Consider the following 24227-nt stretch of genomic DNA (forward strand, 5'->3'; position numbering starts at 1 on the left):
TCTACAACATATCTGCTTACATATTAAGTTAAAAAACTCGGGGGTAACGGTTGATCCTGAGGAGCTATAATAGATTCAAAATAGGCATAATTTTGACAATATTTTGTAACTTTTGCAACTAAAACGCATGCAAATGGTCTAAATCAACGTGTACGTATGACGTCATTTTAATTTGAAATGATGTCAATCTTTTTAAAAATGACTAGGAAAGGCTGGAAAATCACAATTTAATAGAAAAAAACATGATTTTCATGCTGCGTGCGCACTGCACGCGTAAAATTGTTCGCGCGCGCGGGAAATTTTGACATGCGCAAAATGTCATGAATGGCGTAAAAAGTTGATTAGAAATTAATTTTGCGCATTTTAAAATTTTAAATGCGTGTGCGTGCGTAACTTCTTGTAAAACACGCCATTTTTAGTTAACTAAAAGTTTGCCCTTGATATGACTTAAATTTTCATAAAGGGTAAAAAAAAAATTACGCTTGGTTTTTAAGCTATGATCAATCATTAAAAATCATAAAATCGCGCGTAAGTCACGTTGCGCAACTCTGACGTCATTCAAAATAGGAGGTGCACAACTTCACGTAAATGCCCACATGTTGTCAAAGTTATGAAATATTATGTTTACACATTTTAGAGATACGTGAGCCACAAAAAAACGGGAAAGAAATAAGAATAATACAGAAAAAAAATAATGATCCACTACAATAACAAGGAGTTATCCGCTACTAAGCGGATAACTAACTAGATCTTAAACTCGTCACTTGAGGACGAGTTTGGTTATCCGCCCGCAACAAAACGTATCTTGCGTATTAAAGTACTTCTCAGTTATGACTTTTCCAAAAAAGTAGCCTATTCAAAATTAAAACTGCCCTTTAAGTGTAATAACCAAATAAATCCTTTTTTGATTGTTTTCCCGTGATGGGATTCGAACCCGGTACCTGTGATACCAAAGTCGGTTGCACTACACATCGAGCCATATCAGCACCTGGTGAAGAAAATCCGAAGAAAGAATCCTCGTTCATTCGGTATGTCGTGAACCCCCTCGATGCAAGTTGATTATTACATATCGAACTTAAATCATAATGTTTACTATGATGAAATCTTCACACATTTTAAACAGTGACATATTATGAAAGTGCATACTTTCAAGTTTAATATATTAACATGTAAAGAAAAAAGATAAACGTTATGTTTATTGTTTTACTCTTTGAATATGTTTATGTTTGTTTGATGATAAATATTTCAAAAATTACATTTAATATGCAAATAATGTAGCCATCAAACACTTTTTAACATTCAAGACTATTATAAATTAGACCTATGATTCATACTCTGCAAGAAAATAAAATAAAAAAATGGGGTAACCTTGCATTCTGATGAACTGTTTCATTTTTAAAAGTAGACATATTTTGGAACATTTTCACAATTTGTTGACGTTTTCGTGCGCAACCTGTCATGTTTAACGTGCTCGTAGAACGCCATTTCAAGTTGAAAAGTGAATAAAATAACGTAAAATTGTTAACCGAAGATTTAAAAACACAAATCGTGTAAAAGAAATGCTCATACGTGTTCCCTGCGCCGTGCGCGCGTAAAAATGTGCGCAACAGTGGCAATTTTTTAAACGCTTAAAATGACCTGAATCGTGCTCTAATTTAATCAGAAATTGATTTGGAGCATTTTAAAATTTCAAACGCCATTTACGCGTGCACTTTCTAACGTTACAAATTGCGGTAGCGTTAAAAAAGTTAACTATTGATGTGAAGCAAACGTGGCTGAAAATGACGTTAAAAAATATTCGTTTGTTTCGAAGTTATAACCAATTTAAGATTTTCAGAAAATCACGCGTAACTTACGCTACGCGGCTCTGACATCGTCAAAAAGCTTGGCTGGACAACTTCAGTAAAATGTCTAAATGCTGAACAAGTTACAACATATTATGTTTACACGTTGAAGAGAAACAGCGTGCACAAAATAAGAAGAGTAAAATATTTCAAACGCAATTTACGCGAAAACTTTCTAGTCTCCAAAAATTTGTTAAACATTCCAAAAGTTAGCCATTGATGTGAAGAAAACGTGGCTGAAAATTTCGTTAAAAAATATTTATCGGTTTCGAAGTTATGACCGATTTAAGATTTTCAGAAAATCGCGCGTGACTTACGCTACGCGGATCTGACAGCGTCCAAAAGCTTGGCTGAACATCTTCAGTTAAATGTCTAAATGTTGACCAAGTTACAACATGTTATGTTAACACGTTGAAGAGAAAACGCGTGCACAAAATCTGAGAAAGAAAGAAGAATAATAAAAAAAAAAAGAAACACGTACAATAACAAAGGTTATCCGCTTGTGGCGGATAACCAAAAAGAAAAAAAACTAGAATTTAATTCGTCACTTTGACGAATTATAGGTGATCATTTTTATCATTTTACTGAAATTAATTTTTTTTTAACATGCACGTACGTTAACATACGATCGGAAAATGTTGATGTATGCCATCCTATTATATGCTTATAGTGCTGAGTTGTGCCTATACGCCATATACAATATGTACAGTATATACTGTATATCTATATACAGTGTAGCATAGGTGAAATTACGGGACACACATGTTCTAATTTTTTGGCATGATGACGTTATCAAACTAAACTTTAAGATGACAATTTCGAAAGATAATTAATTGAGCAAAACAATATAAGATTTGGAAAAAAATTTGGCACGTAGAAGCGCTGTGCGCGCTCTTTGAATTGTGTATAACTTTGACGAAAAATATGAAAAAACTACTTTTTCACTTCAACTGGCCATATGTTAACGTCACAACATCCGATAGACTTAATTTTTATATGAATTAATATCTACATTTCATCAGCTTTCATAATAAATTATAATCATCAAGGTAACCTTCAATTCTGAAGAGCTGTAAGATATTCAAATTTACTGCGAAGGTGAAATTACACGGCCTACGTTATTCAAGTTTTTACGCGTGATGACGTCATTAAAATGAAGATAGTGTCAACTCATGATAAAGATAATTAATTAAGCAAGCACATACTGAAAGTTGTGCGAAATTCGAGCACACATAACCAAGATGCGCTCTGTTGAATGTGATAATCTACACAAAAAGATAACAAATCCTAATTTTTAAATTCAAGTGGCCATTTGATGACGTCAAAACATTTTGTACGTAAAATGTGTACATGAATTCATATCTACAACTCAATGGCTTCCAGAATAAGTTAAAAAAATCGGGGGTCATCTTGCATTCTGAAGAATTATTTTCATTTTAAAAAAGACCTATTTTTCACCATTTTCAGAACTTTTGTAAAATTAATGTGCGCATTTTGTCATTTTTAACATGCTCGTATAGCGTTATTTTAAGTCGGAACTGACTCAAATTTGGTGAATGTACTAAGGATGGTGAGTAGAATGAGATTTGTAAAAAAAATCATGTTTTTTACGCTTTTTAAGTATCGCGCGTGCAAAAACGCATTTTTGCGCAGTAATTTTTTGAAACACGCAAATGGCCTAATTCATGCTCTAAATTGATCAAAACTTAATTTTGAGCGTTTTAAATTTTTAACGCGCGATATCACGCGCATGAACCTACGTGCGCGTGCGTTTTTATTTGCTAATATTTTTACCCTTGATCTGAAGTTTACGTGTAGTGAATTTCATTAATATGTGATAATGAATTATGGAGATATGATTGATAATGTGATTTCGCAAAATGGCGTATAAATGTCGTCACGGATGAGTGATCACGCTGGAAAGCTTATTAGGATTAAGTTATATTATTTGAAAGATATTCTGAAATTTTTGTAATCATTGACATTAAACTTTTTGAGATAATTGTTACACAAAATAGTGTACAGAAACAATAAAAAGAAAAAAAATAATAAAGATTTTATACAATAACAATAGGTGATCATTTTATTCTAAATGATCACCTAATAATAATAAAGATTTTATACAATAACAATAGGTGATCATTTTATTCTAAATGATCACCTAATTATCAACCCGATAGCTTATTATTTGTCGGATACTAGATTTATTTACACTTTATACCATGGACCTATACGTATAGTGACGTAATGTAAAATTCAAGCCTCTGATTGGCCTAATTAAACCGGAAGGGCTGATGACGGATCAAGTGTGATATGTCAAAAACTGGTTTGGCGCGCTTGTCTTTAAAATCCTAATAAAAGGTGGTAGAAGGTATGTTATTAACATTGTTATTATTGTCATTATTACTTAGGTTTATAGTCATTTAGCGTACTCAATAATTTGCCAGCTTTGACAAGTAACTTCTTTAGGGAAGAAAGATTAGAAGAGAAGAGCTAGGCTCTATGATATAGTATTAATAAATATTGATAATATTATGTCCGGGAGAAGATTTGCATGACCGGAAACCGAACCACTTTTTCACAGGAGATTTCACTGTTTCAGGCAAAGGTCAGCCGCCGAGTAATTGACCGGCCGCCGAGGCTAGGCTAGGCCTAGATGGTATGCCTAGATCAGGTATGCCTAGGCCTACATTTTTTGGTGGTATGTCCTAGCCTAATCACACTACTAAATTAGGCCTTACTCTAATTTAATTATAATAATTTAGCCTAGGCCTAGGGGGCCTAGTGTTTTTTCTAACACTACTACTAGCCTAGACGGTCACAGTGCATTTCGGCCGCCGGTTATGGAACGACCAATTTCATGAAACTCCAAAAAGGACAAAATATGGCATGATCATTTCGGCCGCCAAGTATGGCGCGCCAAATTGAAATAGCCAGAAATAACTGTACAGTATTACATTGAAAAAAATAACTTTACCAAGTCTATGGAACGCCACAACTATGGTCATTTAAACCAGAAATCAGTTGTCATTTAAATTAGATAAATATCGGATAAATGCGATCATTTTTAACCTTTGACGTGAAGGACAAATTGTTGCAATGATTGGACATCTGGTTGTTTGGTAATGACTGATCATGCGCACCTTATTGGTTGAAAAATTTACCGATATTTTGTTTTGGCTGCTGAAACGGCCGTATTGAGCTGTACGCGTGTCATGCTACAAAATCTGGGATTCCCCCTTTTATGTAAACCATGACGTTTTATCTATATAAAATAAAAGCTATATATTTTTAAGTAAAACTGGTGTAGGGCTACGTATCAGTCGGCAAATGAGATTGTTTTTAATGTGTCGAAAAGCGGGCAATCCTGCCATAAATATCGCTGCTGTTTCTGATAGCTGATTCGGCTTAATTAATACCATTTTCATACATATTCAAGAATAATTACAGTTCTGGCGGCCGAAATGAACAATACATATTTTGTCCTTTCTGGCGGTTCATGAATTTGGCAATTCCATAACCGGCGGCCGAAATGACTGGCGGCCGAAATGATCAGACACCGCCTAGACTAGGCCCCTAGGCCAGGCCTTCAGAATGATGACTGAACATCGCTGATTTCAGCACTATAATCCAGTGTGTTTGCAGCTTGACACATACGAGAGCCACGTGTGCTCAGTTTTATTTATTTATCTATGGACTTTTTATGAATTTATCAAGGGCTTGTTCAAATGCGACTTTTTGAGACAGTGCGGTTTCGGTCGGGAGGCTGTTCCAATCATTTAATGTCCTGGGCAGAAAACTGTATTTGTAGCATTGTGTACGACAGAAGATCGGCGTATATTTATGCAAGTTCGTGTTTCGTTGTTGACGTGATGGTTTCTTAACATATGATGGGATGTCAATGGCTATCTCCCCATTAATAGCTCGTTTTAGTAACATTAATCTTTTCTATTTCCTACGTTGTTGAAGAGTTGGCCAGTGTAGTGTGTGTAGCATGGATGGATGTGACACTTGTTCTTCTGTAATCGGATGTTGCAAATCTTGCAGCTCTTCGTTGTACCATTTCAAGCTTGTTTATAAGTTGTGATTGATGGGGATCCCATACTGTGGCTGCATATTCAAGTTTTGGACGAACTAGTGATTGATAGGCAGTTGCTTTAATACGAGAGTCGCATCGAGAGAATTTTCTCCTTAGAAGCCCAGAATCTTATTGGAATCGTTTATAAATTGGTTTATGTGTGGTTCCCATGATAGATCATTTGTTATTAAGACTCCAAGGTATTTGCTGCTCTTGACAGTGGTTAGAATCTCTCCTTTCATCTTATAGTCAAGTGTAAGTGGATTTTTACTCCTCGTCATGTTCATTGTATCAACTCGCCTTGATTATACTATTAGTAATAATGATGTACGTATAAATGGCTATGATCTCTATCGTAAAGATCGTAACAGGGAAGGTGGAGGAGTTGCTGTGTACTTAAATCGCAACGGGAAGACTACTCATAAGTTAAGACCAGATCTTATGAATGAGCATTTGGAAATGTCTATTATTGAAATTCAAAACCATTCCTCCTTTTATCATGGTATAGACCCCCAAATTCTGATATGCAGATCTTTGAGAGAATAGAAAAAGTACTAGAGAATGTTGAAAGTACAAATTTAGAATATATGATAATTGGGGATGTAAATTGTGACACTCATTCTAAAAACCTATCTTGTTATACTAAAAAATTAATTGATATTGCTAAAAATTTTCATCTAACTCAATTAATAACTGAGCCAACGAGAATCACAGAAAATAGTAGTACTTTAGTAGACCATATTTACACAACAGTTCCTAATAGTATCTCCAAATCAGGTGTTTTACATACAGGTATCAGTGACCATTCTGCTATCTATGTAATTGTTGGTAAACAAGAAAAGTGTAAAGCTCATAAGCATAAATATAAAACAAGTAGAAACTACAAACATTTTAATGAAAATGAATTTAAAAGGGATATTGAAAAAATAAACTGGCAAGAAATTCAACATTATAATGATATTGATGACGCTACATATTTTTTCGAATCTAATTTTCTTAAAATTGCTAATGATTATGCCCCGCTAACAAAGAAGAGGGTGCGAAACAAAACTAGTCCTAGGCTAACAGATGATCTAGTTAGGTCTATGCGTGAGCGTGATGTACTAAAAAAGAAAGCATCTAAAACTAATACACCTGAACTGTGGGCTCAATACAAACTAGGTAAAAATAAGGTAAATGCTGAAATAAAGAAATGTAAAAAAGAATATTTTTCTAAACAATTAGATACAAAAGATTCAAAGAAAATATGGGAAACTTTAAGATATATTGTCCCAGCAAAGAGTATAAACACTGAAATATCAAACTTAAAAACAAATGATAACAAACTAACAGCAGACTCTTCTAAAATAGCCAACAATTAAACAAATATTTTTCTAAAATAGGACCTGACCTTGCAAAAAACATCCCACCAGAAATTCCTAGATTACTTATTGTAAATAATACTAATCAAAGTAGGGACCTACTTTAGTTTTGTTAATCAGGAATATATTTATAAACAATTAAACTCACTCGATGTTAGTAAAGCGACAGGCTTAGATGAGCTTCCAGCTAAAATGCTGAAGTTGGTTAGTGATCAAATCGTTGGACCTCTCACTTATTTGGTAAATCTCTCACTCTCAACCAGTACTTTTCCAAAAAGATGGAAATGTGCCAAAATATGCCCAGTGTTTAAGGGGGGAGATAGGACTGAAGCTAGCAACTACAGACCCATATCAATTTTACCGATTCTTTCAAAAATTATCGAGAGGGTTGTATTTGATCAGGTCTATCAATTTATTAACTCAAAAAATATGATTTATGATTACCAATCAGGATTTCGTCCTAATTTCTCTACTGTATCTTCATTATTAAACATTACAGAAGATTGGATAAATGATATTGATTGTGGGAAGTATATAGGTTTAGTCATGCTTGATCTGAAAAAAGCTTTCGACACGGTAGACCATACCATACTTATAGACAAGCTTAAATCATTTAACTTAGATGTCTCTATTATAAATTGGTTTAAAGACTATCTTTGTGATCGTACGCGGGGCATTCCACAGTATTTGGTCCGTGGGTTTAAAAATTTCATTTAATGATTTTGATGTAACTCTTGGCCATTTCTCAAAGTAGACATGTTGAAGTTTATTAAATAACATTTTTTTTATTTTTCTGATATTGATTTTTTAAGTTATTGAATATTAAATATGAAAAAGTCATATTTGGCGTTACGGACGGGACATTTTTAATCCTATTTATTTCATAAACTATGCATCTTATTACTGTTTTTTCAACAGATATAGTTACTTTATGTCTCAATAATACATAATCAAGTATTTAATTAAAATTTTGTTGTTTATTAATTTCATACATCCATTTCAAATTCATAAATGTCCCGTCCGCGACGTTTTAGGCGGTTTTTTTACATTTATTTTAAAAGTAATGATGCAAAAATCTTGATATTTCATTTTCTCCTCCTGAGGACTATATCTCATTATATTATGAACAAATTTTTTGAAAATTTAAGATTTTGATGAAAATATCATATTTCAAAAATATATTGTTACGGACGGGACATTTTTGTTACGGACGGGACGTATCATTTAAATCCTAATTATTTCACAAACCATGCATCTTTTGAACATTTTTTTGCCAGATATAGTTACTCTATGTCCCTATTGTACATATTCAAGCATTTTATAACACATATTTTGTTTATTAAATTTCATATATACATTTCAAAATTCATAAATTCATTTTAATAGTAGTTTTATGGTGTTTTTTACATTTCAGTTAAAAGTATTGATACCACAATTTAATATTTTGTTTTCTCCTTTTAAAACTATATGCAATACATTATAAACAAATATTTTGAAACTTTTGGTGAAAATATCATATTCAAAAATATATTGATGACATTTTTCGTAGGCACGGGACAGACATTTTTGTTAAGGACGGGACATATCATTTATATCCTTTTTATTTCATAATAAAACCATGCATCTTGTTAACATTTTTGCCCATAAATATACTGCAGTTATTTTTTTTTCAAAGTAAGCTCCAATTATTCATAATAAAGTATTTTATTAAAATTGTTTATTAATTTCATACTTGCATTTCAAAATTGATAATTGTTACTTCTGAAACATTTCGATTGGGGGTTTTTGCCTCACTTGTGTTTATTGAAGTAATGGCTTTAAAATTGTTATTTAAATCCTAATTTTAAATCTTAATTTTCAACTCCTAAGGATATTAAATTGCAATAGATTTAAACAAGTTTTTTAAAAGTTGTATTTTTTTATTAAAAAAACATTACTATCAAAATTTATTGAATGTTACGGATGGGACATTTTTTTTATGGATGTGATGACAATATTGTAAGAATTAAAAAGTGTTTTTGTACTGTAGGCTGAGAAGTACTGTACAAAGGTGTTAACTGTTGCTTATTAATCACAAAACATTGTGGTCTGTATTTAAAATAACAATCCACAAAAGAACAATTAACCTAAATCCAAAACAACATGACCAGTATGAATGGGAGTATTGGGTGCGGTCATCGCTTTGTAGATTTCATTCTTTGGTGAATTTGCAACCAAGAACCTTCTATAAATCAGATACTAAATAATTAAGATTGAATTTTAATAGAAGTAGGCCTACAGTTATTAAATCGAAGCAAGGATAGAAGAAAATTTCAGATGCAACTTGGATCCACTAACAAATTCAGACGTCAAACGCCAACGCCAATTTTTAAAGATTCGCCTTAAATGTGTTAATATCTTGTCTTGTTTAAATATGCCAAGCATAACTTTTATATTAGTGTAAATAAATATTTTGATAACATTTTACAATATTGCTTCTCGTTATAACTCTTCGAATAATTAATTTTATAAATAATATTTCATATTTATGAATTTTAATATTTTCACTTGACATAAACTTTTAAACAGTGTTTCAAAGGTTGAATTATATTTTGATTTGTAAATAAAAGATTACATTGATGTAAAAAACATATTTTTAAATTTTTTTAATTGCAAAATTATACAATTTTTTAGCGTGGACAAAGTTGTCCTGTCCGCGACGTTAGAAATGTCCCGTCCGTAACGACATATAAATCATATTTATTAATAAATTTGCAGTTCAATTTTTATAATTAACATTCAGTTATCTAAAACAACTATCTGGCAACATAATAATACAAAACAAATTTTAAAATCTCTTTTAAATGAGGAGAAATATTACAATACGTAAACCTTCTCAAAAGTCATGTCCATTTGCCGTCCTGTCCGCGACGCATACAATTTTCATAATAAAAATTTTTTTGTACAGTCTTTTTTCTTTTTTTGACTTTCATAATAAACATTGGCCATATATGTATACATTTATTCTACTTTGAATCTTGTATTCTTTTTTATTTCTAAGATATGTCTAGTTATATTCTCAAAAATGTCCCGTCCGTAACAAAAAAATACTGTGGAATGCCCCACGCACTTAACACAAGTAAATGGTGTCCGATCAGATAAATGCTATAGTAATTGTGGAATCCCCCAAGGATCAATTTTGGGACCACTCTTATTTATACTTTATGTAAATGATCTACCAAAGCATGTAAATAGTGTACAGATTAGTATGTATGCAGATGATACAGCTCTTTACTTTGCATCTTCTGATATAAATGAAGTACTTGCAAAAATTAATGAAGATTTAAAAAAAATCAAATCATGGCTAGCAAGTAACAAGCTTAGTCTAAATGTAAATAAAACTCAGTGTATGTTTATAGGAACACAACAAAGGCTTGCAAAATTAGCAAACATTGATCTAAATTTAAACATAGACAATGTTCGGCTACAAAGAGTAAAAAGCTGTAAACATCTAGGTGTTGTTATTGATGAATATTTACTGTGGGATAAACAAATAGATAATGTTAAAAGTAAAGTATTGCCAGGCTTGTACTACTTAAAAAAATCTTCAAATCTCGTCCCAAAACATGTATCTTGCTTAATGTATAATAGTATTATCTCTCCACAGTTTAACTAATTGTAATATTGTGTGGGGCAGATCAAATAAAAAAAAATACTAATAAACTACAAATGCTACAAAACAGAGCAGCCAAAATTATTACAAAAACAAGGAAATACGACTCAAGTACACAAGCCCTGCAAAACTTAAACTGGATAAATCTTAATACTCAACTACATAATAATGAAGCCAAAATGTTATATAAAATATTCCATAATCAAGCACCACCATATCTAAACGAACTATTTACACCCAAACTAGACACATACAATACAAGATCAAAGGATGTATTAAAATTGAATAAACCCAAAACAGAATATAAACAAAAAAGTTTTTCATATCATGGTGCTAGTTTATGGAATACTTTAAAAAAACCAATGCAAAATGCCACAAATTTAAATACTTTCAAAAAATTATTGGTGTGATTTATTATTTATTTCGTACTCTTATCACAAATGTAATTAAGGTTTCTGTTCATATATTTTTGTTCTCTAATTTGTTATTTTTAAAATTTGTTATTTTTAAAATTTGTTATTTTTAAATGTGTAATGTACTACTGTTAGTTGATCACGGCCTTGTAGAAGAACACCTTTATGGTGACACAAGCTTTTTCGTGTTAAAATAAAGTATTTATTATTATTATTATTGTATAGCATTTTGTAAAGACATCTGCCATTTTTTAGACCATTGGACTACTTGATCACGGTCATGTTGTAGTTGTTCTTGGTCTGCTTTTTTATTTACAGGTCGAAAGAGTAAACAGTCATCAGCAAATAATGTTATGGTTGTACCGGTGCTAATATCTTCTCCGATGTCATTGATGTATAATAGAAACATTAACGGACCAAGTACCGTGCCTTGAGGCACTCCTGATGTTACCTTTGCTGTTTTTGATATCTTCCCATCAACTATGACACATTGGTTTCTATTTGTAAGCCAATACTGGATCCAGTTTAGAGTTTGTCCTGATATTCCATATTTGCTGAGTTTGTGGAGTAGTCTCTGATGCACAACCGTGTCAAACGCTTTACTGAAGTCAAGTATTTGTACATCAATTTGGCGTTTACTTCCTTGGTCAAGATGGCGGCTGATTTCTTCAATTGTGTTTAAGAGTTGAGTTTCACATGAATGTTTCTTCAGAAAGCCATGCTGGTATGGCTTGATGATGTTGTACTTTTCAATATGAGCCATGATGTTGTGAAATAGGATATGTTCCAGTAGCTTACAGCATACCGATGTTAATGAAACGGGTCTATAGTTTGCTGGTGATGATTTATCTCCCTTCTTATAAATAGGACAGACATTAGCTGATATCCAGTCATCTGGAAGACTTCCTGTTTGTAGTGATTGACTAAAAATATTTGTTAGTATTGGGGCGATTTCATTTGAACATTCTTTCATAATACGTATCGGAATTTGATCGGGTCCAGGCGCTTTATGGGTTTAAGGTTTTCTAAGAGTTTTGATACACCTGCAATGTCTATTTCAAAGTCCTCCATTTCAGGAAATTGACTGCTTATCGAAGGTATTGATGTGGTATCTTCTTTGGTGAAGACGCTGGTATATTGTGAGTTAAAAACTTCAGCTTTTTCAGTACTTGTATATTACAAGTCCAGATTGGGATGATAATGGTGGTAATCCAGTACGATCTTTCTTCTTGTGTGCAATAAATGACCAAAATTTCTTTGGGGCAGTATGGAGGTTTTCTATATTTAGAATTCCTTTAATGTAGTTAAGTTGTGCTTTATCCAGTTTTCTTCTAATGGAGTTCCTTAGAGTACGAAATTGCATCCAGTCATCATCCTTTCCAGATCTCTTTGCTTTTCTATAGACTCTTTTAAATCGTTTTATCATTTTTCTTATTTCATCATTCATCCATGGAATGCCTCTTCCGTTCTTTATGGTTTTCCGAGGTATATGGCAGTTGATAATGTTTATGATACTTTCCCGTAATGTGATCCAATTTTCATTTACAGACTTTTCTTCAGTATTAATATTAATGTGTTTTAGGTTGGTTTTTACTGTGTCCATATTTCCCTTTTTGAACATGTAGATTTGCCTTGATTTTTTCTTGTTTGTCTTTACTGAGGTGTTTATTTCTGCAACTACTGCGTGATGGTCACTAATCCCTGGTATTACTCTTACATTTTCCACGCAAGAGGGATATGTAGTTAGCAAAATATCAAGTATGTTGTTCATTCTTGTAGGTTCTAGGACATGTTGAGTTAAAGAAAAATTGTTTATTAGGTCAAGGAATTTCTGGTTGATGGACATACTGTACCATATTGAGGATTTGGTTGAACTGAGATAGTTTCCCAGTCTATACTTGGCAGATTAATGTCGCTTCCTAATATAATGAGTGGTAAAGAGTTGCCAGTGGTGGTGGTACCCCTGTTTGCACTGGATATGTCTCATCAAGGTGGGTTTCAGTGCACAATACTATGTCAGGATTTTCTGTTTCAATAAGTGATTGGAGTTCAGCTTGCTTAGATATACTCCGTATACTGCAGCAGTTCGCGATAAGTATTTTTAATGTAGTCTTCTTTTTTGCTTTATGACGAGAATTATTATCGTTATCCGCAGTTATGGGGTCATGCATTACATCATCATCATCACCACTCTCATCGCTTAAGGCTGAGAAAGAGTTTGTACATACGGGAGATTCTTCGTTATTGAAGAAAAAGGAATCAGAGAAGTTTGGTAGCTCACATGACAGGCAAAACCAAACAACATTTGCGTCTGATTTCTGTAGCTTACGGTACTGTTGTCTTTTAAGGAGAGTGAGTGTGATCACACTCCTAACAAACTGCCCTTGAGGAGAGCGATTTACAACACGCCTAAATTTGGTAAATTTCTACACACCAAAGTACAAACAGCACACCTACAACACCCCTAAATGTAGGCCTATTGAGGAGTGCAATTTGTAGCACACCTACAATTTTAAAAAGACAAGGCCTGCTAGGCTATAGGTAGGCCTAGTCTAGTTAGGCTAGGCCTAGCCTATTATTATTATAGCCTACTAGCTAGGCATATCTCTAAAATAATTACATAAAATCACGTTTTTTAGTAAAATATTTTTTTATTAACATTGTAAAATTCAATAAAATATGATATTAATTAATTATTAGTAAATTAAAAATAATATTTAATCAACCTTATTCAAAGAATGTCAATACTTTTATTTAGACCATGATGAACTTATGTACTGCATACACGTAGTACTTACTGTAATCACTAGACTACGCAAAATGGCGTAAAAGACTCACTGAGAGTTACATAGAAATCACTGCCGGCTCAATTTGTCGGCGGCCCAACAGGTCATATGCCGTGTACTACAGTATCTAGGCAGTAGTTTAAAAAAACTAAAAGCAGTGCTCCATCCAAGGTTGATTTTATTGTGACTGATTTGAAATGCAATCAATCGATTTCATTGTCACCATACAGGCTCGGACAACATGGTCAGCACTACAGTTTGACTAATTATTAATGAAATGCATTATATAGATGTTAGGTACTGTACTGTATACTGACTGAATAGTTACTGATCAATGCATACGGTAACTGTAGAAACCAAAGTTTAAATCTTTTTGTATTCCTTTAATTTAAATGGTCAATTTATGATCATTATACTATATTGTTACTATGGTTATTATTATGTTTGGTAATATTTGATTGAATAAGGTTCCCAAGAAGTTATTTTATTATAAACTTGTTAAGATATTCAGTGAATTAATAATAATTAGAATTAAATTATTTATTCAACAGATTTTACTGAATCATGGAAGCTGCACACAAGAAGATTCTTCAAAAGAATCGTATAATATTAGTTAGCGATATGCCCATTGAAGTCTTGACTGAATTAGTGGCGAGACAAATTTTTAGTCCAGATGATGATGAAAAATACCGGGTTTGTAGGGTTGTCATAACACAATACAGTAATAGAAAAAGATACAGGCTCTTATAATATTAGAAATTAAACTAAACATACAGTGAGTACTGTACTACAAGATTATAAATTAATTTAGGAAATTACCACCTTTTTGACTTTGGTACATTCTTTTAAAAATAAAAATTGATTAATATAAAAACAATTTATACCAACATATAAATCTTGATACTAGGCATAGCATATATATTATGTTTTTATAATAATTAGGTTTAATTAAATGTAAAATTAAATATATAATTTAATAAAAAAACAACAATAGAAATAAATCATCTTGTGCACAGTGCATTTCCAAAGTCCAATTTTAATATTTTTCTCTTTTTTTATAGCGTATGGTAACAACTGAGCGAAATACTAAAATCTTAATTGATATTACTCGTAAAGGACCAAAGGCATTCTGTGCACTAGCTGAGTCCTTATTTGCTGCAGAAGCGTACCATCTAGCTACACTTTTAATACCAGACCTTACTGAAAAGAAATTACACGATTTAGGGTTTTATAATTTTAATAATGAAAACCAGCCACCTGTGCTAGAGCAAAGAGCTGGAAACATGCAAGGTAATGCAGAAGGGGGTAAAAAAAAAAGAAAAAGAAAAAAAGGTAATGTATATATCATAGTAGCTCTGTTTTTAATTATTATTATTTGTAAAGATTGTTGTTCCTGTTGAATCTGTTGACTAAACCATACTATAATATGAAGAATAATTTTGAAGTTGGCAAACTAAAAACTGGCATCTTAATACTGGTTGTGGTACTATCCAGTGTATTCTAAAAATACAATTCTGTACTGCAGTACAGTACTATATATATGTTCACCATCAGTCAGTCAGTGGTTCATCACAATTTTTGCCTAAAAAAAATCTTACTTTAACCAATTTGCTTCATTAATAAGTTGGTTCACTAGTATAGCTGGTTGGCCAGGCTGCGGCTTGGTTGTTGTATGCTGCAAAATAAGTTCAGAAGAATAAGCAATCCACATTTTGTTTTTCTAATATTGTCTTTGCCAGTACAGTACTATAACTTCAGTAATACAAAGCATGTGTTCTCCATATTATAAATCTAAATGGTGTGGTGAACTGACAAAATACAAAAGGCATACTGTACAAAACATCATTTTTTGGTAAAAAATGATTGCTAAAAAAATGTTTTTCCTAAAAAATGAGTAGTTAACAGTAGAAATTTAATATTTTTTTTAGTGGGTCAGTGAGTCGTATACTACATTATTCAATCACTTTTATGTTGGTTCGGTGGGGTTTGCTATGTTTTTATTTGAGGTTTGCGAGGTTTAGCAATACCCTACTGTACTTTTTATCGTTTAGCCATACATATTTTCCAAATTTTCACCACTCATATCATTGTTTTAATAATGTTTCTATTTTTTATTGCATTTTTTTACTTGACTTTTTCTTTTATCTTTGTTTCTTCAGACACTGCAGAAAATATTCCCCAAGACACAGTAAGTAAAGACAAAAAATTGTCTCTTTAGTACTAGTGGCTTTTCTAGAAAATAGGCATATTGCTTTTGAAAAAAATGTACCCCTTTGAATAATTCTCTTGATTAAATGCCCAAATGGAATATCATTAGGAATGAACTCCCCCCCCCCCCCCTCAATTAAATGCTCTGAGGCTTTTATTTTTTCTTCAAAGCAGTGTTACGACCCCTTTTTGCCTAGGCCGAAATACTTAACTAATTACATCGAGGTTTGGAACAAACAATAGCCAACACTCAAAGTTCTATGCAAGAAGCACGAGCTCCATTTAATTTGCTTGCACAGTTCATTACATAACAACAAAAACTATAATACAAATGATACCGAGTGGTTGGTTTGCCTAGGCATCCGTACATTCAATCACAACTTTCCCATTCTTATTGTCCTTGTGTCCTGCCTCGCTACCAGTCTCGAACACAGTTCACTGCAAGTCTTTATTCCATTATTACACAGTCGGCAGTCTCATATCCACTGTCTTATCTCTTATCCAGAAAGCCTACCATCTCCAACTTGTACCGTCTCGTGAGTGAGTCAGTCTTTTCCTTGTCTCACACACCCAACACAGCTTTCCAAAATACCGCACATCACAACACTACATTCTGATTCGTCCACTTGACCACCGGTGACTTGATTCATTTGCATGCGACACCTGATTATCATCACACGTAACAGCAGTATTCAAATACATGACACACACACAATACTGTATTATAGCATTTCTATCTTTCATGAGCTACAATTTAAAAAGACATTTTTACTGTATTTATCAAGTTATCACATCAATGGTGAGATTATGTTATACATTTTAAATTTCATCTGGATTCCAACACTAAGGGCCTTTTCAGAACTACCTTTCATAACGTACCTCTGAACCAGGAAAAGATTTTTTCTTTTCTCTTACGACACTGATCTTTCATTTGTTATAACATCTCAAGGTAGAAGATTAGTGACCGACGCTGAATGATACGAAAGTCATGCATCAACAATTTTGACCTCAACCAATCAAATTTTCTCTTGCATACCAGACGTTCACCTACAGTAAATCGGGCCTACCCTAACAGAATGTTTGTAACTCAGCTTATTATAATATACAGATGGAATAATATCCTGAAGAGCCTGTCATATTGTACAGTCATTCTACTTTTTTTAAATATGTAACTGTAACATGTAGCACTGTGACTGATCAAATGAATTAACTTAAATTAAAAATTAAAAATTAAAAAATGTTCCTACACACCACACACAGGTAATGTACAACATGATATTATTATTATTTGATCACTAAATATATATACATATAAAAAACTATATTAATAACAATTGATTCTTTCTTTTAGTATATAAAAATGATATCCATATATGTTTTGACGTCACCTGCTAACCATGGAAAGTACTGGGAATTTCATGCCTTTAATGACAAGTTAGAATATTTACGAGGAAAAATAAAAGCGGAAAATGTTTCTATTGTTGAGAAGATTAAAGAAGGTTCCTTTAGAAAAATAGCAAAGGCAAAACTAAGTTTCAATGAAAACATATGGGAATTGGAAATTAGTGACAACACAGCCTTCGTAAGTAAGAAATTATCATTTTGATTATTGATTCCTTTTAAATACTCTGGCAGTCAAACTCTACATTCACATACTGTACAGTTGAACTTCACTCCAAAGCTGATGCCTCTCTTAAGTGGTAGACATCTAATCAAATTTACCTCTGGTATTTAGACACCCACAATTACTGAACCAATTTGTATTAAAATCATTACTACTTTTCATGTTATAACCATTATACTTTACAGGTGTTTCAAGGGGGAAACAATGATTTTGAAATCCCACGAGAAAAATTGAAAAATTTTTTTACGCCAGATGAGGTGAGCATTGAGGAGGCAATGGGAAGCCCCAAAAGAAGGCGAGTCACTATCCAAGGAGAAGTTACACTGGTAAGTAACAAACTTAATTCTCCACAATCTTTTAACAAACTATTTCATACCAATAAAATCACAATCATACATTAATACCAGCAAACATTAGCTAAATGCTTAACTTGTTACTGTAGGTTAGATTTTGAACCCGGACTGTCATAAAAATGTATTTCCTGTTGGTCCAGATACTGCACACTGACTTTAAAGTCCCCTTCCCTACGTTTTTTAGATCTAATTTGAGATCACAAACTATATTTAATGTAAAAATAATACTTTATGGTCCTACTGCGATAACTTTTTTCGTCTTTAAACGGTTAAAAATGTGAAAAATAAGTCGATTCTAAGATTATAACGGCCGCTATAAATCCCAAAATGCATTGCGCGCAGATCTTCTATAATTCACCCACTTTTCGATCGATCGTGAGGCCAAAACAAATGGAAGACTCCTAACTTTTCAGCAAAAATACCGGGTTTTCCCCAATTTGTATCAATGGAGTCTGGCAAAAATAGAAAGACAATTAATGCAGCAACTATACAACGTCAGGCTAGGTATATAGCTAGCGTACGATGTTCGTACGTTACCGTTGTTTACCATCTAGGCCTACAAAACAAAGCCAAGCAAGGCTAGGCCTAAAGACCGTCCATGAGAGGTCATTCACCGCGAGCTACTTAGGTAGTGAATTGTTTACCATAAAATGTACATTTAAGACAAGGAATGACCTGGTTTAATGTTTTTAAAGTAATATATGTATTATTTTTACAAAACGTCACAAATTGTAGGGAAGGGGTCTTTAACTATAGGTGTTACAAAATCCTAAAATTTAGCCTAAAATAAATAGTTAATTACATATATACATTGTATTTATTTATACATATATGCAATAAATATTTGTAAATCATCACATATGATTCTACACATTATATATATAATTACTAAGTCTTACCAACTGTAATAATCTAAAATGTGTATGAATATCTTACACTTACAGTAAAATAGAAATTTCAATATATAAAATATCTTCCAAAATCTGAGTAAAAATCATATAAAAATAATACCAAAATGATATTTAAAAAAGTTACATAATACTGTAATAGTACTGTACATGTATTACATATGGCCCCCATCCTGTCATGACAAACAATAATCTTAGGTCCAAAATATTATTTTCTAATAATTAAGCTAAGTACTTCTCTGCTACGGATGAGTTCTGTTGTGTTCATTTATTTGTTAAAATATTTGTATACAGTAATTTTATAAGCATCTGCAATTATGTGTTTAACTACTCTGTTGGTTGCGAATACTACGAAGACTTTCACATTCAGCAACATTAACCGAATAAACAATAGTTATTACTGCACTCCCTGCTGGCGTACAGTACAATCTTGAGTCTTTGCTAGTCTTACACAGACTGTTAACACAAAACTTGACTTAGTACACTTATACTGTAACCAAGTACACCACCATTTCCAAAAGACTAAATATTAACAAACTTTTTTTTTAATACAGATCGAAAAAAAAGTTGTTGCGAAAACTTGGCAACGTCGTGATATTCATATAAAAAACACAAACTTCAAAATAATTAAATTAAAACTCTGGTGTGAAAAGGCTGATGAAGTTACAGAAGAGCATGATGGTGCAACATTCTGCTTCACTAATGTTGAAGTGGATATTTTTAACAAAAAAGCAGAACTGAAATCATTGAAATTAACACGCATAGAGGTATACCTTTCTCAAATTATAATTAGAGCAAAATGTTCCGAGTTTGAATCTTAGTTGAGGCTGCTTTTTCTCGTTCTCACAGATTTTCTCATCTTTATTGTATCAAATTAATTATTTGATATTCAGGATATCACCCGATGCTTCAAAATTTGTTCTGTGCCTGTTAATCTATATAATATATTATTAGATTATTATAATTAAATCCTAGGTTATATTATAATTACATCCTAGGACATGTTAAAATTACATCATTTGCGACATTATAATTGTAACCTAGACTAACATAATATAATATATATGTAATTAAGTCCTAGACTACCTACATTATAATTACATCCTAGACTACCTACATTGTAATTACAACCTAGACTAACATTATAATTACATCCTAGACTACCTACCTTATAATTACATCCTAGACTAACATAATTACGTCCTAGACTACCTACATTATAATTACATCCTAGACTACCTACATTGTAATTACAACCTAGACTAACATTATAATTACATCCTAGACTAACATAAATACATCCTAGACTACTTACCTTATAATTACAACCTAGACTAACATAATTACGTCCTAGACTACCTACATTGTAATTACAACCTAGACTAACATTATAATTACAACCTAGACTAACATAATTACATCCTAGTCTACCTACATTGTAATTACAACCTAGACTAACATTATAATTACATCCTAGACTAACATAATTACATCCTAGTCTACCTACATTGTAATTACAACCTAGACTAACATTATAATTACATCCTAGACTAACATAAATACATCCTAGACTACTTACCTTATAATTACAACCTAGACTAACATAATTACGTCCTAGACTACCTACATTATAATTACAACCTAGACTAACATAATTACATCCTAGTCTACCTACATTGTAATTACAACCTAGACTAACATTATAATTACATCCTAGACTAACATAATTACATCCTAGACTACTTACCTTATAATTACAACCTAGACTAACATAATTACGTCCTAGACTACCTACATTATAATTACAACCTAGACTAACATAATTACGTCCTAGACTACCTACATTGTAATTACAACCTAGACTAACATAATTACATCCTAGTCTACCTACATTGTAATTACAACCTATACGAACATAATAATTACATCCTAGACTAACATAAATACATCCTAGACTACCTACCTTATAATTACAACCTAGACTAACATAAATACATCCTAGACTACCTACATTGTAATTACAACCTAGACTAACATTATAATTACAACCTAGACCAACATTATATTTATATCCTAGACTTATATATTATAATTACATTCTAAACTAACTTTATAATTACATCTTAGATAACATTATAATTACATCTTAGACTAACATTTTAATTACATGTTAGACTAAAATTATAATTACATCCTAGTATAAAATAATTAAAACCTAGGCTGCATTCTAGTTACTGTACATTCTTGTCTCCTGAAGTAATTACATCCCAGGCTCCCGAAGTACACGTTTCCTTAACATATTGATGATAATTTTGTTTTGCTTGCAATTACTACAGAACCTGTCTAAACCACCTGACAAAAACATTCAAGTTCAAATCATCAATGGTATTGATCCCACAGTGTAAGTTTAATTCTCTAAACTAAATAGTCTGAAACAATGATACAAACAATATGAACTGTATTTATATATTACAATTGCAGATTTATTTATCATTCAATAATCCTCTTCTGTTTATTTTGTCTTTTTATTATTGAAATCAAAGTGGTTTTTTTCTACTAAAGTGATTAACTTTATTAAAGCTGCAAATGGCCTATTAAAAAATCTGATTTTACTAATCTTCATTTTCCGTGTTTTTGGGGAACAATACATCTTTAATACTAGAGTTCTTATATACCAATTTTCTACACTTTTTAATTGAAACTCATTTGTGTTCATGAAGTGTTCAAAACATTGCTACAGCTACCTGTTTGCCATATATGATCTTACCAACTTCTTATCAATGCCCTGCTCCTCTATTTATCTGTTTACACTTTCTTTTTAAAGAATTTCAAGGGCATATTCAAAATAACATAGAGAAAGCATCGATCTGGTTGTAGCTTTACGTAAATCTAAGTTTACTGAGCAGGTTTAGGTGATGTCCCATTTTGCAGTTTCATATTGGTGTTGTGGATAACTTTTAAAGATGTATTGTCCCCCTGAAAAATGTTTTTGTTGAATATTTTATTTCAATGTCACATAATAGTTATTCACTCCACAAAAAATTGGGTCTGAAAAAAATTTATTTACCTGAGAAAAATGTAATTTAAAGCAAAAAATGGTCAAATTGTCTGGAAGACAATGAGTTTTTGGGTAATTTAACTGTTTATTTTGTCTTTTTATAGGTGAAATAATTTTTTTCCCCCGTTTTTTTTCTTATGGAAGTGAACAACTTCATTAAAACTGCAAAATGGCCTATTCAAAGTCCGATTTTAAAAATCTTTATTTTTCATGATTTTGGGGGACAATACATCTTTAAAAACAAGTGTAGTTTAAACCATAAAATGGTAAAATTGGCTGTCACCCAATTGGGATTTGATTGAATTTAACTGTTTATTTTGTCTTTTTATTATTGAAAACTAAGTTTTTTTTCTACTAAAGTGATTAACTTTATTAAAGCTGCAAAATGGCATATTCAAAAATCAGATTTTATTAATCTTCATTTTCTGTGTTTTTGGGGAACAATACATCTTTAATACTAGAGTTCTTATACACCAATTTTCTACACTTTTTAAATGAAACTTTTACACTGCTCATACTGTAAACATTACCCCTGTTTAAATTATTTCAAAGGTTCTCACACTTCCTATTTTTAATTTTCTTCGACAGTGAACCTATGGTGTTAGTAACAAATGAATGCAAACAACTCATTTGTGATCATGAAGTGTTCAAAACATTGTCACTAGGTGTCGATGCATTCAGAAGCTTATTTCCAATCGAGTGCAACATAACAGCAGACCAGCAGAACAAAGTAACAACAATCAGCATCGTTCGTCATTAAGTTTCGGTGGATTGCTTTTCCGTTATGGGCAACAACAAGAGCACAATACCTTATAGGAACGTGTATCCACTAAAACACTGGGAATGTTGTAATCAATTTAAGTTGTCTTGTGTTGCTCAACTGCTTTTAAATTATAGAATATATATCTTTTCATACTAAATCATGAACAAATTGCATAGTTTTTGTATTTTATTAAAAATGCAAGAAATAACATAGAACCTTTCATTATTTTTACAAAAGATTTATATCAATATTGACTCAGTATTTAAAAATGTATGTTTAGCATAGTAGGAAACATACAGGCAGATCCAAGGGTGGGGAGAGGCAGCCAAATACAGGACATTTCAGTCCAGCATTAGCTAGATACGGTTTTTATCATATTAGTTACGTTTGATATGGGTCGCATTTTATTTTGGTCGCGCTAATTTGTATGGGGTTCACTAGATGCACATGATCGCTGTTTCTAGGTGCTTGTAATGAAAACGCTCATTATGTTTGTTTTTTGTTTGTTTTTTGTACAGTTTATGTTTTAAAAAAAAGATGCTAAAAATTGCCATGTTTTTTGTTGAATTAAATTATCCTGCCAGTCTAGCTCTGTAATTAGTTTTATTGTAAACAACTTAATGTATTCTGGTGATATTGCCATGATTACAAAATGCAGTTTTGCCATTTCATATACCACAGGATAGTGCAAACCATTAGAGATAGTATTAATTACTATTAATTATTTTACTATAATATAAACAATTATTGAAGCAAATTTAAAAACATTTTTATTGGATGAGAAATGTTATAAAATATTATATTTTTAAAATTAAGCTATCCTGCCAGTCTAGCTCTGTAATTAGTTTTAGTAGTTTTATTGTACAGTAGTTTGTACTTGATGTATTCTGGTGATGTTGCCATGTTTACAAAATGCAGTTTTGCCATTTCATACACCACAGGATTTTACTATAATATGAATAATATAATTATTGAAGCAAATTTTGTCACTTTGTCATGGAATTTATTTTCCGTCGTTTGCCTTTGTAAATAACTGTAAATCTGAACTTTTAAAAATAGAAATACATCAAAAAGGCTAAGAAGATATTGCATAATGTAATACAGTAGTAAATAAAGTGTAATCAGCATGAAATGAATGAATTTGTCTATTGGTTTATTGGTCTTATTGTTTGTACACCA

At 31.9% G+C, this 24227-nt stretch overlaps 1 protein-coding gene across 5 annotated transcripts in view; it reads left to right on the forward strand.

Moving 5' to 3' along the window:
- Positions 1 to 24168, forward strand: part of LOC144858834 (uncharacterized) — a 63364-nt gene extending 39196 nt beyond the window's left edge. The window contains exons 1-9 of one of the 5 annotated variants that reach the window (XM_078714964.1): positions 4128 to 4215; positions 14686 to 14827; positions 15196 to 15466; positions 16294 to 16322; positions 17694 to 17924; positions 18152 to 18292; positions 19782 to 19994; positions 21564 to 21628; positions 22874 to 24168. In XM_078714964.1, the coding sequence (XP_078571090.1) occupies positions 14699 to 14827; positions 15196 to 15466; positions 16294 to 16322; positions 17694 to 17924; positions 18152 to 18292; positions 19782 to 19994; positions 21564 to 21628; positions 22874 to 23045 (1251 nt within the window). In that variant the 5' untranslated portion in view covers positions 4128 to 4215; positions 14686 to 14698 and the 3' untranslated portion in view covers positions 23046 to 24168. Of the gene's footprint in view, positions 1 to 4127; positions 4216 to 4259; positions 4519 to 6152; positions 6178 to 13745; positions 13767 to 14685; positions 14828 to 15195; positions 15467 to 16293; positions 16323 to 17693; positions 17925 to 18151; positions 18293 to 19781; positions 19995 to 21563; positions 21629 to 22873 lie in introns of those variants that run through there. The other 4 variants (XM_078714965.1, XM_078714968.1, XM_078714966.1 and 1 more) reach the window with 4 other exon arrangements.
- The last annotated feature ends 59 nt before the right edge of the window (positions 24169 to 24227 follow it).

The sequence above is a fragment of the Antedon bifida genome, chromosome 2 (assembly GCF_963402885.1).
Source record: "Antedon bifida chromosome 2, ecAntBifi1.1, whole genome shotgun sequence".
NCBI lineage: Eukaryota > Metazoa > Echinodermata > Crinoidea > Comatulida > Antedonidae > Antedon > Antedon bifida.